Consider the following 19357-nt stretch of genomic DNA (forward strand, 5'->3'; position numbering starts at 1 on the left):
AGTTGTTGGCAGCTTTTATTTTTCATGACATCAGTTCAAGGCCAGATTAAGGCACTATAAAACCAGTGTGTAGGGCTCCAGGTCTTAGATTCTGAGATATTCACAAAGCTTTGCTTTACTTAAAAACAGTATGTTTCTGGCTCTTGTGGTTCTGAGGGGAAAATCTGAAAATGTGAACCAAATGTAACCAATGCCTGAATCTGCAGACAGCCAGAGACATTACCTATGAGAGATGTGGGCACTTCCATGCATCTCCAGAGAGTATTAATGGATCTTGGAATTGTTTTGGGGGTAGCCCACCACTGCCACCCCAACAAAGATTTCTGTGTGTGGCAGCAGAAGAGTGCATTGAGCCTGGCCCTCATACTCACTCAAGCAGATATACTCCACCTACTGGGGTAAGTACTAAGGCCTGATCTACACTACGCTTTTAAACTGAATGTAACAGCGTTAAACCGAATTAACCCTGCACCCGTCCACACAACGAAGCCCTTTATATCGATATAAAGGGCTCTTTAAACCAATTTCTGTACTCCTCCCCGACGAGGGGAGTAGCGCTGAAATCGGTATTGCCATGTCGGATTAGGGTTAGTGTGGCCGCAATTCGACGGTATTGGCCTCCGGGGTGGTATCCCACAGTGCACTATTGTGACCACTCTGGAAAGCAATCTGAACTCGGATGCACTGGCCAGGTAGACAGGAAAAGCCCCGCGAACTTTTAAATTTCATTTCCTGTTTGCCCAGCGTGGAGCTCTGATCTGCACGGGTGGCGATGCAGTCCCAAATCCAAAAAGAGCTCCAGCATGGACCGAACGGGAGATACTGGATCTGATCGCTGTATGGGGAGACAAATCTGTTCTACCTGAGCTTCCTATCTGCCTCGTGAACCTATTTCTGCATTTAGAAAGGGCTGCAGAATCCCACCACACATCCTTACAGGAATTATATTCCCTGTAGGCAAGGAAACAGGCAGCCTATTCAGCTCTCTGTTCTCTCCAGATAAGTCCCAAGATATTTTTAAGGACGTTCCTGGACTATTCCTCTTCAACTTCATTCTAACTGAGAATGGAATGGGGAGACTTCATTTGCCAACCTGCTTTGGCACAGTAGTTTCTCTTAGTAGTTGAAAGCTGAGGGCAGATGTACAATGCCCACACTACTTGGCTAAGGGATTGGCTAAGAGAAGCTGTGGCATCACCAAATTGTAATAGTCCTCATAGGGAAACTATCCTAAAGAGAGAGGGGAGTTGCAAACTATTTGAATTAACTCTCACTATTTCTCTCCAACCTTGTTCTGAAGGAGAGGAAAGGGGAGAATCTCCCAGCCATGGACAGAAAAAAGTCAAAGGGCCAAAACCTGTCACCAACCTGGGAAAATGCTGACATGGATAAATGCTTCTGTAAACAGGCCACAAATTTTTAGGAAACATAGGAATGTTGCTATAAGTAAAGATGATGCAGTAGTAGCTGTTCTCACCAAAGATGTGGGTGATTCTCTCTGAAAGGGACTTCTTATCCCAAGATCTTGTAGACAGAAAACTGGAAGGAATCGTTAGGAGAGACTTCAAAGATTTCAGTCCTAAAAGCATCCTTAAAGCATCCCCCCCGCGTGCTTTTTTTTTGGGGGGGGGGGCAGGATGACCATCTAAAACCACAGGACAGCATCTACCTCTCCTCCCAAAAATAAGGAATTCCTTCCAATATTAAAGAAAATGTCTCTCTTGCTATGGTTTTCATATGTGATTCATTTGTGGGACTCTGGGTGCTTTGGTACTAGGACCATGGCCTCAAATTTGATAGCACATCAGCAGCTTTGGCTCAGGCCTCTGATGGCAGTCTGCCACTCAAAGCAGCTCTTTGTGTGTGTGCCTAAGTTATAACACTCCCTTCCATCCCCTTGCAAGGACTCCAGAAGAGATAAGCTATCACCCACAACAGAAGGGCTTTTTCAGTCAGATACCAGCCAGAGATGCCAAAGAGAGGCCATGGAACCAAAGAATAGACAAATGTGCCTGCAACAACAGAGATACCTAGGAGGCTGAATCTCTTTTTCCTAACAATGAAGTCAAACAGACACAGGACAAGTGGGTTCAGGAAACAGTTTTGACCGTTACTTGCTGGAACTTGGTGCTCCTCCCAAGGTTGAGGGATCTTATCATGAAGTCGTCATGCTAGCAACTGTACATCTTTTATCCTTCCAGATAACAGAACTCAGTCCCTAAGAAGAAAGATTCTCAGGATCTGTATTTTATATTATTCATCATACAGAAAGGAACTGCAGGACTAAGAAGTACTAGAGTTCAAATGATTAAACAGCTGGATGAGGAGAACAAAATTCAGGATGAAAGCTATAGTATAAATTTGTAGCAGTGATATCTCCAGAGGTACTTGCTGATATTTTGGATCTACCAAATGCTTGTCATATTTCTATATGCCCACATCGCCACTGTCTGCTGAGGTCTGTATATGGGAACTCCCATTTCCAGTACAAGATCTCAGGGTTTTCATAAACATGTAGTAGTATAAGGTTCATATTCCTGGCAGCACAACTATATCCCTTTCCTGTTAAAACTCCCATAGGGACATCATCCTGAGAAACAACAAGATGAAAGTCTGGACATGCTGCAGTCCCACAGCTTTGTAATTAATGTGAAGTGTAGCTCTCTGCCTCCACCCATTCATTTTAGGTAGTCATTCTCACCTCCCTAAAGAGAAGTTGTGGCACAATCGGGATAGATGCAGCACACTGAAAATATACCTCAAATGAATGCAATCAATTAAATGTTTAACTTCCAAGTTTGTATCCTGTCACCTGAAGTGTTCAGGTCCTAGGATCTCCACATCATCCTTGGCTAGATGAAGTGCAGTGTGACTGAAGCATAAAAGGAATTTGAAGGCTTGTCTATGCTTAAAATGCTGCAGTGATGCTGCTGTAGTGCTTCAGTGAAGACACTACCTCTGACAATAGGTGGGTTTCTCCCATCAGTTTAGGTAATCCATCTCCCCAAGAGGCAGTAGCTAGGTTGATGGGAGAATTCTCCTGTCTATCTAGTGTTGTCTACACCAGAGGTTAGGTCGGTTTAACTGCATCATTCAAGGAGTGTGGATTTTTCACATACCTGAGCGACAGTTTTACCTACCTAATTTCCTAGTGTAAACTAGGCCTAACAAACCAACCCCAAAAGGAATCAATCTATGGCAAGGCATGGAAAATTCAGCAGCTACAACACAAGAAATCTGTAGAGCAGCCAAACACTACAAATTAGAATTCCTGTCCTCTGCAAATATATCCTTTGATAAGAAGGTGTTGCATATGGTAGTCTCCAAATAGCTATTTTGGGTTTTTTTAATTTTTGAGGCAGGAGGGTATCCATTTTTGTTTTTTAGTGATAATTTCCCCCTTCAATAATCTTGGTCTTTACTGCTCACTACTTCCTATAAATCACAGTTTGGGGGAGATACAGACCATAATGAAAAATCTGTTACCTGATCATTTATGTTATGGAAGTAACATTTTACCTCAATCTGACCCACTCTCGTTAGTCTAAATTAAGATGTTAGGACTTTGGCCTTGTTTCTTAGTCTGCAATGGAAGAGAGATGTACACATCTGAAATTGAAAGGTTCTTACCTGTTACTGGTTTACAGCGGAACCTCAGAGTTACAAACACCAGAGTTATGAACTGACTGGTCAACCACATACCTCATTTGGAACCAGAAGTACACAATCTGGCAGCAGTAGAGACCGGAAAAAAAAGCAAATACAGAACTGTGTTAAATGGAAACTACTAAAAAATAAAGGGAAAGTTTAAAAAAATAGATTTCACAAGGTAAGGAACCTGACTTTGTGCTTGTTTCATTTAATAGAATCATAGAATATCAGTCCAACCCCCTGCTCAAAGCAGGATCAATCCCCAGCTAAATCATCCAAGCCACAGCTCTGTCAAGCCTGACCTTAAAAACCTCTAAGGAAGGAGATTACACCACCTCCCTAGGTAACCCATTCCAGTGCTTCACCACCCTCCTAGTGAAAAAGTTTTTCCTAATATCCAACCTAAACCTCCCCCACTGTAACTTGAGACCATTACTCCTTGTTCTGTCATCTGGTGCCATTGAGAATAGTCTAGATCCATCCTCTTTGGAACCCCCTTTCAGGTAGTTGAAATCAGCTATCAAATCCCCCCTCATTCTTCTCTTCTGCAGACTAAACAATCCCAGTTCCCTCAGCCTCCCCTCATATGTCATGTGCTCCAGCCCCCTAATCATTTTTGTTGCCCTCCTCTGGACTGTTTCCATTTTTCCACATCCTTCTTGTAGTGTGGGGCCCAAAACTGGACACAGTACTCCAGATGAGGCCTCACCAATGCCGAATGGAGGGGAATGATCACGTCCCTCAATCTGCTGGCAATGCCCCTACTTATAGAGCCCAAAATGCCGTTAGCCTTCTTGGCAACAAGGGCACACTGTCGACTCATATCCAGCTTCTCGTTCACTGCAACCCCTAGGTCTTTTTCTGCAGAACTGCTGCCTAGCCACTCAGTCCCTAGTCTGTAGCAGTCCATATGATTCTTTCGTCCCAAGTGCAGGACTCTGCACTTGTCGAACCTCATCGGATTTCTTTTGGCCCAATCCTCTAATTTGTCTAGGTCCCTCTGTATGCTATCCCTACCCTCCAGCATATCTACCACTCCTTCCAGTTTAGTGTCATCTGCAAACTTGTTGAGGGTGCAATCCATGCCGTCCTCCAGATCATTAATGAAGATATTGAATAAAACCAGCCCCAGGACCGACTCTTGGGGCACTCCGCTTGATACCAGCTGCCAACCAGACATGGAGCCATTGATCACTACCCATTGAGCCCAATGATCTAGCCATCTTTCTATCCACCTTATAGTCCATTCATCCAGCTCATATTTCTTTAACTTGCTGGCAAGAATATTGTGGGAGACCATATCAAAAGCTTTGCTAAAGTCAAGGAATAACATGTCCACTGCTTTCCCCTCATCTGCAGAGCCAGTTATCTCATCATAGAAGGCAATTAGGTTAGTCAGGCATGACTTGCCCTTGGTGAATCCATGCTGACTGTTCCTGATCACTTTCCTCTCCTCTAAGTGCTTCAGAATTGATTCCTTGAGGACCTGCTCCGTGATTTTTCCAGGGACTGAGGTGAGTCTGACTGGCCTGTAGTTCCCTGGATCCTCCTCCTTCCCTTTTTTAAAGATGGGCACTACATTAGCCTTTTTCCAGTCATCCGGGACTTCCCCCAATCGCCATAAGTTTTCAAAGATAATGGCCAATGGCTCTGCAATCACATCTGCCAACTCGTTTAGCACCCTTGAATGCAGCGCATCTGGCCCCATGGACTTGTGCTCATCCAGCTTTTCTAAATAGTCCTGAACCACTTCTTTCTCCACAGAGGGCTGGTCACCTCCACCCCATGCTGTGCTGCCCAGTGCAGTAGTCTGGGAGCTGACCTTGTTCGTGAAGACAGAGGCAAAAAAAAGCATTGAGTACACTAGGTTGCCTCCTTCATTCAGTAAGGGTCCCACACTTTCCTTGACTTTCTTCTTGTTACTAACATACCTGAAGAAACCCTTCTTGTTACTCTTAACATCTCTTGCTAGCTGTAACTCCAAGTGTGATTTGGCCTTCCTGATTTCACTCCTGCATGCCTGAGTGATATTTCTATACTCTTCCCATTTGTCATTTGTCCAATCTTCCACTTCTTGTAAGCTTCTTTTTTGTGTTTAAGATCAGCAAGGATTTCACTGTTAAGCCAAGCTGGTCGCCTGCCATATTTACTATTCTTTCTACACATCAGGATGGTTTGTTTCTGCAACCTCAGTAAGAATTCTTTAAAATACAGCCAGCTCTCCTGGACTCCTTTCCCCCTCATGTTATTCTCCCAGGGGATCCTGCCTATCAGTTCCCTGAGTGAGTCAAAGTCTGCTTTTCTGAAGTCCAAGGTCCGTATTCTGCTGCTCTCCTTTCTTCCTTGTGTCAGGATCCTGAACTCGACCATCTCATGGTCACTGTCTCCCAGGTTCCCATCCACTTTTTCTTCCCCTACTAATTCTTCCCTGTTTGCAGGTCAAGAAGAGCTCTGCCCCTAGTTGGTTCCTCTAGCACTTGCACCAGGAAATTGTCCCCTACACTTCCCAAAAACTTCCTGGATTGTCTGTGCACTGCTGTATTGCTCTCCCAGCAGATATCAGAGTGATTGAAGTCTCCCATGAGAACCAGGGCCTGTGATCTAGTAACTTCTGTTAGTTGCTGGAAGTCAGCCTCATCCCCCTGGTCTGGCAGTCTATAGCAGACTCCCACCACGACATCCCGCTTGTTGCTCACACTTCTAAACTTAATCCAGAGACTCTCAGGTTTTTCTGCAGTTTCATACCGGAGCTCTGAGCAGTCATACTGCTCTCTTACATACAGTGCAACTCCTCCACCTTTTCTTCCCTGCCTGTCCTTCCTGAACAGTTTATATCCATCCATGACAGTACTCCAATCATGTGAGTTATCCCACCAAGTCTCTGTTATTCCAATCACATCATAATTCCTTGACTGTGCCAGGACTTCCTGTTCTCCCTGCTTGTTTCCCAGGCTTCTTGCATTTGTGTATAGGCACTTAAGATAACTCACTGATCATCCTGCTTTCTCAGTATGAGGCAGGAGTCTTCCCCTCTTGCGCTCTCCTGCTCGTGCTTCCTCACGGTATCCCACTTTCACACTTACCTCAGGGCTTTGGTCTCTTTCCCCTGGTGAACCTAGTTTAAAGCCCTCCTCACTACATTAGCCAGCCTGCTTGCGAAGATGCTCTTCACTCTCTTTGTTAGGTGGAGCCCATCTCTGCCTAGCAGTCTTCCTTCTTGGAACACCATCCCATGGTCAAAGAATCCAAAGCCTTCCCTCCGACACCACCTGCGTAGCCATTCGTTGACTTCCACGATTCGACTGTCTCTACCTGGGCCTTGTCCTTCCAAAGGAAGATGATTAAAAACAGCATTTTTCTTCTACATAGTAAAGTTTCAAAGCTGTATTAAGTCAATGTTTAGTTGTAAACTTTTGAAAGAACAACCATAACGTTTTGTTCAGAGTTGATGAACATTTCAGAGTTATGAACAACCTCCATTCCTGAGATGTTCATAACTGTGAGGTTCTACTGTATGGTACTAACTCTTCTTCTTGAGGTATCTCTGTGGGTTCACATGTGCCTCTTATACCTTTTATTGCAGATTTTCATTAGCAAAAGTTAGAAATAATCAAAACAACACAAGAAAGAGCAAACTAGATATCAAGTAGAAGGTACTATACACAGAGTACCACTAGAGGGCTCTGCACTAAATACATGGGCTAGAGCTAACCCCTGCGGTGATGAGTGAACTAGCCATTACAACATACATAACTGTAAGAACCATTCAACTTTCATCTTTTCTGTGTGGATAATTACTAATATTCACCAGGTGGAAGCTAATTCTGGATAAGATGAATTAGTGATTTGTGGAAAAACTGAGTAAAATGGCACAAAGGGGACAAATTAGCTATGGCATAATCATACAAGTAACACTTCAACTATACCAAATTAGTAAAACAAATATGTAATTTCACTTATCAGTATTGCAAGGATCTGGGGATTTGCAGCTGCAGTTTCCCATAGCTGGGGTCTGTTTTCCCTTCAGACTTGATTTGTAAACATTTAACAAAGAGAACTCCTCTTTCCTTCTGCTTTTAAAACATATTATTGTAACAAGGAGAAAATAGTACTTTCCTTTACTTCAAGTACTATTTTCCCCATTTAGGAAGCAATTCTATTTCCAGGACCTTGGAATAAGAATTATCACTATTTCCCCCAAAAGCATCTTTCATCTTGTTCCACACACACCACAGCTACCACTGTATTAGGGGAAGCCTCGACCCCTGTAGCCCAGTGGCTCTCAACCTTTCCAAACTATTGTACCCCTTTCAAGAAGCTGCTTTGTCTTATGTACCTCAAGTTTCACCTCACTTAAAAACTACTTGCTTACAACATCAGACAAAAAATATAAAAATTTCACAGCACATTATTACTGAAAAATTGCTTACTCATTTTTTATCATATAAAATCAATTTGAATATAAATATTGTACTTACATTTCAGTGTATAGTGTATAGAGCAGTATAAACAAGTCATTGTATGAAATTTTAGTTTGTACTGACTTCGCTAGTGCTTTTTATGTAGCCTGTTGTAAAACTAGGCAAATAAAGATGCGTATCCATACCCCATGGAAGACCTCTGCGTACCCCTGTTGAGAAGTACTGCTCTAGCCTCCTTACTATTCACTCACACTACCTGCTGACAGCACTGCTTCTTCCCCTGTGTCAGGGACAAATTTAATTATAAGGCTCAGTGGGCCAATAAGCTGAGGAGAGAACTGGTCTACACCAGCCAAAGAAGCAGGCTGGCACTCGGGAAACTGCATTCCCCTCCACACAGCCTGAAGGAGAGGACTGGCCATTTCTGCTGTGGCTGCTACTGGCTGAGCTACCCCTACTGCTGTTACTGTTGCTGGGGAAAGGGGGAGTGATGTGGAGCCCTCCCCCAATGGAATGAGGCCCATTGCACCTACTCCCCCATGGCTGCTGCCCCTGAGACCATCTGCCTGCTTGCCTCCACCTGGAACTCATGCAACAGAGATGCTATTGCAAGCATACATGGGTGAATGTACTCAACGTTGGGCTTTCCCTCCTGTTCCCTTCCTCCCAGTTTGCAGTAAGCTGGTGGGCCTCTGCCCACCCCTTGCTGTTTGCTATCTTCCCTCACTTTCATGTGTCTTCTCCCCAATTGGCTGCCTGTCTCTGCTGCCCTCTCTTTGTTGTTAGCTGCTTCCCTTGCCTCACCCAGGACTTCCCCCTTATTGTTACCTGCCTCTCTCGCCCTGGAGGGCGGCCCTCCCCTTGCCACATTGTTACCTGGGCCACCTTCTCCATATGCTGTTTGGTACTGGCCCTGCCTGAGCCCCCTCTCCCCTTAATATTTGGTTACCTGCTCTGTTTCTTGCTGTCTAGTACCTGCCCTTCCCAGATTCTCCCCTCTTTGTTTTGTATTCTGTTTCCCAGCCCCTTCCCCTCCAGCTTTTTGTTGTTTGTTCCCTGCTGTGCCCAGTCTTGTCCAGTTTCCTCCATACACCTGAGCTTCCTTACACTTTTCTCATTTTTATGCTTCTTCCTCTTGCTTCAGCTAAGTTGGTGTCTGTCATAGTGATTTGAGGTGCTCTCTCACCTTCAGGTTTTGAGTCCTGACTTTTCAGCACACCCTGTTCTTCCTGGCCTGGATGGAGGGCATAGCAGATTTTGCAATCTGAAGTACAAGGCTCCTTAGGTGAGTACAGTCCCTGGCTGACTTCTAGTCCCTCACAGGTATTTTGTACTTGTGTGTGAATTTTGTTCTGGTGAAAGATTGAGTGAAATCCTGGCCCTATTGACGTGAATGGCAAAACTCACATTGCTTTCAATAAGAGCCAGCATTTCTGAAGCCCTCTGTCTACAGAACAGCAGTAGAACACCATTATTCCATTTAATGACATCAGTGACTTGGAGAAAGAGACCCTTTAAGGGGTGAGTTTACAGATCAGTGTCTATCCCTTTTCATTACTTGTTCAAAGACTGATATTGGTGGTGGTTTTATTTGTGCTTTAGACACATGACCATTAGATTGAAGCCATCAATTAGTTCCACAGAGGCCAATGAACTCCCATCTAATTGTAGTAACTTTAGATTCCTACCAACTTTATATCACTGCCAAAGGAATGGCATTTGAATGAATATAGCTTAATTCATATGTTAAAAAATAAGAGAGAGCTGCAGCCTGGTGCCTGCACATAATAATAAAGATGATGAGAAAGACCAGGCATATGTACTGAAACTGCAATGAGTGGGATGTCAATAGGATAAAAAGAAGTTGGGGTAGCTGCATCATTCATTCCTCTGGCCCTGTGCTTATACCCACATCATTTTCAGGTTCTTGTATATTTTTTGTTGTATTAAAGGTTAGACTCTCACATTTGGGCTTTAACAGGCTGAGGGCTTTGCTGAGACAGTCAGTTGTAACCTCTTCCTTATGTCTCCCTTAAGTTATAGGGCAGGGTACAGTTGCAAATAGACTAGCAATCTCTGACCCATTTCTTTGTGCTGTTTTCATTGAAAATGGTCACTCCTTGAAGAGAAAGGTCGAAGTAGTACTGCTGGGTGTACTAAAAAACGAACGAGGAGGGAGAGCATAGTCCCAGCACAACAGTCCCAGCAGGGTGGAGGAGAGGCTGTGGGGGGCACTTGGCTGATTCACCACAGGGTGCTGTGCGCCCCCCCCCTTTCATTGGGCAAGGGCTCCGAGGCCACACAGAGAAAGGGGGACCTGCTCTGAGGAAACTGGTCCTGGGCGTTAGGAGAAAAACACGGGTGGGCCAGAGGGAGCTGGGCCCGCCTAATCTTTGCAGGAGCCCTGTGCTCCGCGCTGTACAGCAAGGCTCGGCAAGGGGCCGGGCGGGCACGAGACACCCCCCGGGGCAAGGTTCTCGTGGCTGAGGAGCCCAGAAGGGGCCCCCATCGCCCCGGCAGCGCCGCCTCCGCTGCTCAGCTCCGGCTCAGGAGCTGGGCTGGAGCGACGGAGGGAGGGAGGAGGCGGCGGCGGCTGGTTGCTACGTGATTCCTTTGTCGCTGCGGCGCCCTTGCCTGGCTCAGCTGCACGCGCGGCTCAGCCCCAGAGCGCGAGCCGGAGCCGGAGCGGAGCAGCCAGCGAGGGGCACCGGCGCCGCGTCCCCCTGAGCCCAGCGAGGGCAGCCAGCGCCGGCCGGGGAGAGGCGCGGGCGCCATGGGGTCCCCCAGCCGCAGCCGCTCCTCGCAGTCCCTGCACCGGCTGTAAGGCGGCGGCGCGGCCCGTCTCCTGCACCCTCCCCCGGGGCCGGGGGGCCATGGCCAGCGGAGCTCCGTGAGCCGTGGGACTCCCGGGCGCTTCTGGAAGCAGGGAGCGGCATTGATGTGTGAGCCCCACAAATGGCTCTCGGGGAGGAGGGGGCCGATCAGAGGTGTGAGCATCCCGGGCACCTGGGGGACCTGTTTGCCGCCTCTCTGCCTTGGGCAGCTGGCAGAGCCCTACGATGCCCTGATCGGCGGAGCTCCCAGCCACCTACCAGCCAAGGGGCCATCTGCAGGGCTGTCATGCTGATTGGGGTGATCCTAGCCCTTTTCCAGAGTGTCCAGGCTGAGCAGGGTAAGGAGCACGCCTTGATCTTTGAATCCTCTCCTGAGCGCTGCACTGAGCAGGGACCACTCTTTCCGGAGGGCTGGTTTCTTACACGGAGATGGCTGCAGGGTGCATATCCATATTTTTGTTACAAGCTACTGCAGTGTCAGAAACCTGCCTTCGGAAGACAGTACCATTCATTGCGAGGATGGGTTTGCAGGGCGGTTCGGGTTTGATTAAATAAAAGTTACAGCTACCTGCATATTAGCCGCACTTCACTGCAATGGAAAAGGGGTCTGTTATATTTGGTATATGTCTATAATACTTTGCTAAGGGTGAGATAAACGGATAACTGAAGTCTAAAATATGTAATTCAGACTTCCTCCTCCTTCCAGCGGAGGTTAAATATAATGGAAGAGAGGCATTCTAGCTGCTTTTCTTCTTTTGTTGTAGAAGTCCTACACATAAGGAGCTCTCTGGTCCATTTTAGCCAGCACAAGACTAATATCATTCTCTTTTCCTGTGGGACAATCTGCTTCTATTAGCTCTTGTACCTGGCAGGGAAAGAGAGACTGCAAGAAGCTTTTGTTAAACTACAGGCTCGTTTTTGGGGGGGGGGGGGCAGGTTCTTATGAGATCTGAGTGTAAAACAAATCTCAAATGCAATTTAGAATTCTAAGTATGTCTAGATTATATTTTTCTGATTTCCTTGACTGTTTTGGAAGTCCATTCTATGTCGTCTTTAGTTTTGATAGTAATAATTTTACTGGTTGGCCTCAATGCAAGAATAGTTACTGTTTGGAAAGAGCAGTGGGCATGTTTACTGAGTGGTAATTAGATGTATCATACTAACATTTTAGACGCCAAGAAGTGTAAATCTAAGGCTATGCTAATACAGTAGAAGTAGACTAGTACCAATTTAGGGCTAAATTAGTGCCCTGGCTTTAAAAAAGAACACAAATGTATACACTGCCCTATTTTTGACCAATCTCTTATTGCTTATTGTATTTCTATTGCTGTTTCATGTTTAAATGGTAAAATGAATACTGTAGTTGGCTAACTAAGAGGTCATTCAGTTTCTTTGATATAGAGCTCCCATATATCTACATGCTTTTAGAATGAATGTACAGTAATTGTGTGCAATTGATGTAGGGTATGGCTATAATGTAACACAGGTTCTAATTTACAAATTGTGAGTTTAAAAAGAACCAATGCTTCATACTTCATTACTTGCTCTGAATTTATAAATACTGTAGTTTGATGTATTCGTATAAGATAAATTATTCTTTGTGGCACAGGATCCGGGGGACTAGACATTTTTCTTTTCATCTATAAGCATCGTACTTGACAACTCAGTCTATGTTTCATATTAACTCTCACATTAAGTCTAAATTAAAAAATGAAATATATCCACTTTAATACAGTCCATCTTTCATGACTGAATTTTTAATTTGGGGAAGGCAATGGGATATGATGCATTTTTCTTCTTAAGGTCACTACATCATTTAGTCTGGTTAGTAGTCAACAAAAGTATTTACAATATGATTGCTCCTTGATCACCTTTGTGAAATGATAATGAGCTTACCTTTATGTATAATATTTAATTCAGAAGAATCCCAAAACATTTGCAAAACTATATATGAATCACATTGCCAATAGTGAAATAAAAAGCTGATAATTTGCTAAATAGCATACAGCAAAGCTACCTAACAGCAGCATAATACAGGAAGTGAAAAATACTGACCAAGACAGGGGAATTTTAGATAGGTCATAGAATATAATTACCTAAATTGGAAATAGGACAGGATTGGGGGTCATTAATAAAAAAGGAAACTACACTTTAGCTTGTAATAGCTAAATACATTTTTTATCCAATGTAAATAGGGATGATACATAATTTTGAAATGAAGCAGTTGGAACATAATTAAACCTATTGTAATTAGTAAGTTACAAATACAACATCCTTAAATTTATATGGACTTATGATTAATTTATTTTATTGTCATTTGAATAATTTGTTTAATTTGAATTTTCATCAGCATAAAAGCTTCTGCCTTCCATTTAGATATAGGGTGTGAAAACTTGGTCTCACTGAAATCAATGGAAAAACTCCCACTGCCTTCAATAGGGCCAGGATTTCACTCCAGAATACTCTTTTTTTTTTTTTCCTTATGAGGGTTCTTAAAACATTTTTCTTCTTGTTAGTTTATAAAATTCAACCAATCAGATGCTAATGCATATGTAGCTTTGCACTTGAATAACAGATGGAATCTAATGTAAATATGTGCAGTCAAATTATCTGTTTGTGTAAATTGACTCAGCTCCATTGACTTCAGTGGTTGTACCAGTTCTTATACTAGGCCCATCACTGTTATCTGAGTGACTTCCAATGGTGCAGTAAGCAATGTAACTATTATTTGTCATGTGTTATTCCTTCTCCAGGCTTCTCCGCAGGGTGGGAAATTTGCACATGGTTTTTTTGTTGTTGTTTTAGTGTATGGTTTGTGTATGGCCTTTTGTGTATGAAGGCAAAGAAGTGTGTTTTGTTCATGGAGGGGAAAGAAAATGTGGTCTATGGTTGCTCCGAGGTCCTGAGCAATTCATAAAGAAGAACTTTAGTTTTGTGAAAGTAGTTGTGATTTTTAAATAGTAGTTGTGTCCTGAAGGTTGGTGATATGGGATTATAGCTACCAGAAATATGTGTATCCGCTGACCTTGGTAGAAAATGTGACATGAATTAATTCTCCTGCAAGGAACTCCTTACAGCAGTGTTTCCCAAACTTGGGACGCCACTTGTGTAGGGAAAGCCCCTGGTGGGCCTGGCTGGTTTGTTTACTGGCTGCGTCTGCAGGTTCAGCTGATTGTGGCTCCCACTGGCCGCGGTTCGCCGCTCCAGGCCAATGGGAGCTGCTGGAAGAGGCGGCCAGTACGTCCCTCAGCCCGCGCCGCTTCCAGCTGCTCCCATTGGCCTAGAGCAGCAAACTGTGGCCAGTGGGAGCCATGATCGGCCAGACCTGCAGCCGGGGCAGGTAAACAAACCGTCCCGTCCCGCCAGGGGCTTTCCCTATACAAGTGGCATCCCAAGTTTGGGAAACACTGCTTTACAGGATCAGTCTTTCTACCTCTGTGCTTGTACTGAGCCAAACACAACAGGGCCCCAGTGTTGAACAAAACCTTAGAGAAAGCAACAGATCTAAAACTCTCTTGTGTGTAGGTAAGCTCTGTCCAGGTGGGAGAGCATCTGGAGCTGTTTGCAAGGACTGCAGAGGGACAGGAGAGACCACGGGCCTGCTTCCAACCCAGGGTACTCACTAGAGGGAAGGGGCTTTCCCACCTACTCTGCAGTGTGAGGTGGCAAGGAAGAGCAGCTGGAGCTATCTAGGCTGGAAGAAGGACCCACTGGTCTGCAGTGGTGGAGCACATTGGCTGAAGCATTTGGATAGAGGGGTTGCAGCTGATGAGCACGGGGGACATGGAAAAAATGGTAACTAAGAAGAGTTGCCTTTTCATTTTGCTGATAGTTAGTCTGTTCAGTTTAGATGGTGAGCTTGTCATGGGAAAGGCCATATCTTCCCATGTATTTACAGAGCATTAGCCCAATGGGTCCCTACCATAAGTAATAATAATTGCATAAATAATAATGGTGCAGTGCCCCTTAATACTACCTGGAGCTTTGGTTCACTGACTCAGAGAGCACAGTGTCACCTGGTGAATTGCCAGCACTATTGTCCATAGATCTGGGGTTTTCTATGCACGTCTCCTGTCTGAGTACTGAGTAGCTTCTGAGAACAAATGAGATCAATGCCCAAATTGGCATATCTGTAAGTATATCTCAGTCAAAGTTCTGGTAGATAGGTGTTCACATCACAAAAACTGCCATAAAAATGGCACCTTTGCTGCTAACCTCAGTGAGCATGCCAAGGATTTAACATGCATGGTGAATGAGCTACTTTCTAAATGCTAAGGTGGTTCCTCCAGTGCAGAGCTGACACACATTAATGAGGTACTGTGGAAAGCTTGCAGTGTCACTGGCCATACGATCCTTTTTCTCTTCATTCTGTAGACGTATCAATTCAGCGTTTTTCATGAGCATTAAACTACTAATTTCTTTTCCTGATAGATGATGTTTACTGGTTTTGATAATTCAAATAGAACAAAATGTATGTAAATGCTTGCCCTAGGAAAATAAACAGAACAAATGAATAGCAGAGTTGGAAATTAACCAATGAAATGTTATTTGCAAAGTCTCAAATCTTGGCTCATTTTAGCCAAAACACAGTAGAACCACTGTGGTTCTGCTGCATGGGATGGAGGAAGTAGGCTATGGAGAGCATGTGGAGAGGGGGTCTATACATCTCTGGGAATTGTGCTTCTTTATGTGGGTGCATTAGAGGGCACGATTGATGTATACATATTACATAAACCTGGTCCTTGTAGATTGAGAGTCCAAAAGGAACACATGAATTGGTGCAAAGCTAGGTTACTCTTGGTGTTTGTGTGGGGATGGAGGATTTGAAATATTTCAAATTAATATCTAAATAGGTTGTATGATACCATATCCTATGTAGGGAAGGACAAGTGAATTATATTGTAAACTAGGGTTACAATATGTAACTAGGGTTACAACATGTCCATGTTTACATTATTAATGCCCCTACTTCTAACTGACTTTGGGGTAGTGCTTTTTTGGGACCTCCAGTAATGTGCTTGACTTAGTATAATGAATTCTCTTAATTTTCCACAGTGCTGCGTTTTGAAAGCCCCCATCAACTTATGCTTGGGGTCAGACTGATGGTGGCAGAGAATGCTGCCTACTCATTCTATTCCCTCAGTAGCTGGATGTTTCTGCTGAAATGATGAGGACTGAAACAGTTAACAGTGCTGACATTTACCTCATTGTCTGGCCTTAAACTCTATAATTCTATGTTAGGCTTCAGAGTCAACATATCACTGAAATGAGTGGGGACGTTGCAATCTTCTGAGAGCTGTTCTTTTAGACTGACTCAGGGAGGAAACACTGCAATGGTTGGACGGATCCACATTTTGCTTGCAGTCATAAGCACCTATAGCGGCTCAGTTTGACCGCACACTCGTAACACTTCACATTGCTCTCATTGACACTTGCTCTCTGGCAAGAGGAAGGTGCATCTCTAACAGTTTGTGGATGGACATACATCTAGGTCTCCTCAGCTAATACAACTCAGAGGAAAAATTTCATATTCAGATATTTATTAAGGCAATAGATGTATGGGAGATAGTAAGAGCAATTTCTGTAGTCTAAAGCAGTGGTTAGTGTTCTTGGTTCCTGTGTGTTAAGAGGTTGTGTTCTTGGAACAATGGGTCTTACAGAATGTCTCTGGAATTATTAAGGGGTGCTTTCCAAGGACAAGACAGCTGGTTCTTCCATAAATAGTTTTTCAAAGAGTTGAGTAAATAATATTTTTATACTTGAGTAGAAGTTTTAGCAGGCCTTTTCTCAGAGGAGGAGGAAGTACAAAAGAACTCCAAACTAATTTCCACTTAACCAATCAGTCTGTGTTAAATAGAGGTGGCTAAGACAGAAGTAGTAGGATTGTTCCTAAGTAATATCACCCGCTTGAGTAATAAGACAAATTAGCAGATAGACCTTTCTCCTTCTTAAAGCTCAAAGACTGCTGTGTATGCATGCACCTGAGGGGAGCAGTTGGTGCTGCCACCATGAGTCAGGGCCATCACTTCTCATCTCCCCTTAGAAGAGGGTACTGCTGATTCTGAATGTTGGAACACTACTTCATCTACACCCATGTTCCAGCAGTCGGTATCTGAGCCAGCTGTACCTACTCAGAGCTCTCACCACCGTAGTATTTGAGCATTTTACAATCATTAATGGATTGTATCCTCACAACACCCTTACGAGGTGGGAGTATTATCCTTCTTTTACTGTTGAAGAACTGAATGCTCTTAAAACTGAATGCTCTTAAGATGTAAGTAACATGCTGGTAGGTATCTGAAGTATATCCATGAACACAGATTGTGCTTTTAAAAGATCCATTAACACTAGCCCAATGAGCGTCAGTTTCACTATCTTCTCCTAAACTGGGGAGCTATTTCAGAAACTAAAGATGAAAGTCTGCTTATAGTGTGTTCTTTGGGCTTTGTGCTAGAAATGAGATATAACAGAGTGTATAGAAAAATGGAACAAACACGTAATTTTTATATTCCTTATAGTCAAACCAGTGAAATTCCCTCTGGGATTGTGGGAGCCAGAGGGTGGTGGGGACAAATGAAAGAAGACTTGTAGCTAGTATAAAAAATCCCCTCAACTCTTAGCAGCTGCAAACTAAGCCAGTATAATATCTTGTCCATTATTTCTTCACCCATCTTCAAAATACCAGTGTTATTTTCTAAGGGAAAACTCCTATTGATTTCAATAGACTTTGGTGAAGGCCCTAAATGAATATGTACAGCAGAGGTAAGCAGAATGCAAAACAGCTTCACATAAGTCTAGTCTACCAAAGTGCAAGAAGGAGGAAGAGAAGTTTAGAATATTAATTATTTTTTCCATGTATGGTTTTATTTAGCTTAACTGTACCCGTAAGTATAATTATGGGAACATCTATTATTCTGTGTTAGTAAATATTCAGACATTTGTAGAGTTTAAAGCCAGAAGAGATAATTAAATCATCTAGTTTGACCTCCTGTCTATCACCAACCATTACATTTTACCCAATTACCCCTGTATTAAGCCCAATAACTTGAGTTTGGTTAAAGCATATCCTCCAGAAAGGCATCCAGTCTTGATCTGAAAGCATAAAGAGATACAGAATCCCCCACCTCCCCTGGTAGTTTATTTCAGCAGTTAATCACCCTCACTGGTAAAAAGTTGTGCCCAATTTATAATTTGAATTTATTTGGCTTCAGCTTCCAGCCATTGGTTTTTGTTATGCCTTTCACCACTAGATTAAAGAGCCCTTTAGTACCTGTTATTTTCTCCTCATGAAGGTATAGAATCATAGAATATCATGGTTGGAAGGGATCTCAGGAGGTCATCTAGTCCAACCCCCTGCTCAAAGCAGGACCAATTCCCAACTAACTCATCCCAGTCAGGGCATCGTCAAAAACCTCTAAGGAAGGAGATTCCACCATCTCCCTAGGTAACCCATTCCAGTGCTTCACCACTCTCCTAGAGAAAAAGTTTTTCCTAATATCCAACCTAAACCTCCCCCACTGCAACTTGAGACCATTACTCCTTGTTCTGTCATCTGCTACCACTGAGAACAGTCTAGATCCATCCTCTTTGGAACCTCCTTTCAGGTAGTTGAAAGCAGCTATCAAATCCCCCCTCATTCCTCTCTTCTGCAGACTAAACAATTCCAGGTCCCTCAGCCTCTCCTCATAAGTCATGTGCTCCAGCCCCCTAATCATTTTTGTTGCCCTCCGCTGGACTCTTTCCAATTTTTCCACATCCTTCTTGTAGTGTGGGGCCCAAAACTGAACACAGTACTCCAGATGAGGCCTCACCAATGTCAAATAGAGGGGAATGATCACGTCCCTCGATCTACTGGCAATGCCCCTACTTATACAGCCCAAATTGCTGTTAGCCTTCTTGGCAACAAGGGCACACTGTTGACTCATATTCAACTTCTCGTCCCTTAACTTTAGCAAAGCTTTTGATACGGTCTCCAACAATATTCTTGCCAGCAAGTTAAAGTAGTATTGGCTGGATGAATAACGTGGATAGAAAGCTGGCTAGATCATCGGGATCAACAGGTAGTGATCAATGGATCCAATTCTAGTTGGCAGCCGGTATCAAGCGGAGTGCCCCAAGGGTCGGTCCTGGGGCCGGTTTTGTTCAATATCTTCATTAATGATCTGGAGGATGGCATGGACCGCACCCTGAGCAAATTTGCAGATGACACTAAACTGGGAGGAGATACGCTGGAGGGTAGGGATAGGATACAGAGGGACCTAGACAAATTAGAGGATTGGGCCAAAAGAAATCTGATGAGGTTCATCAAGGACAAGTGCAGAGTTCTGCACTTGGGACGGAAGAATCCCATGCACTGCTACAGACTAGGGACCGAGTGGCTAGGCAGTAGTTCTGCAGAAAAGGACCCTAGGGGTTACAGTGGACGAGAAGCTGGATATGAGTCGACAGTGT

The 19357-nt window shown here is 44.0% G+C and overlaps 1 protein-coding gene across 1 annotated transcript in view; it reads left to right on the plus strand.

Moving 5' to 3' along the window:
* The first annotated feature begins 11027 nt into the window (after positions 1–11027).
* Positions 11028–19357, plus strand: part of KIAA1549L (KIAA1549 like) — a 224026-nt gene continuing 215696 nt past the window's right edge. Inside the window, exon 1 of the mRNA XM_045012725.1 lies at positions 11028–11244. Coding sequence (XP_044868660.1) covers positions 11028–11244 — 217 coding nt within the window. The remainder of the gene's footprint in view (positions 11245–19357) is intronic.

Source organism: Mauremys mutica, chromosome 4 (genome assembly GCF_020497125.1).
Source record: "Mauremys mutica isolate MM-2020 ecotype Southern chromosome 4, ASM2049712v1, whole genome shotgun sequence".
Classification (NCBI taxonomy): Eukaryota; Metazoa; Chordata; order Testudines; family Geoemydidae; genus Mauremys; species Mauremys mutica.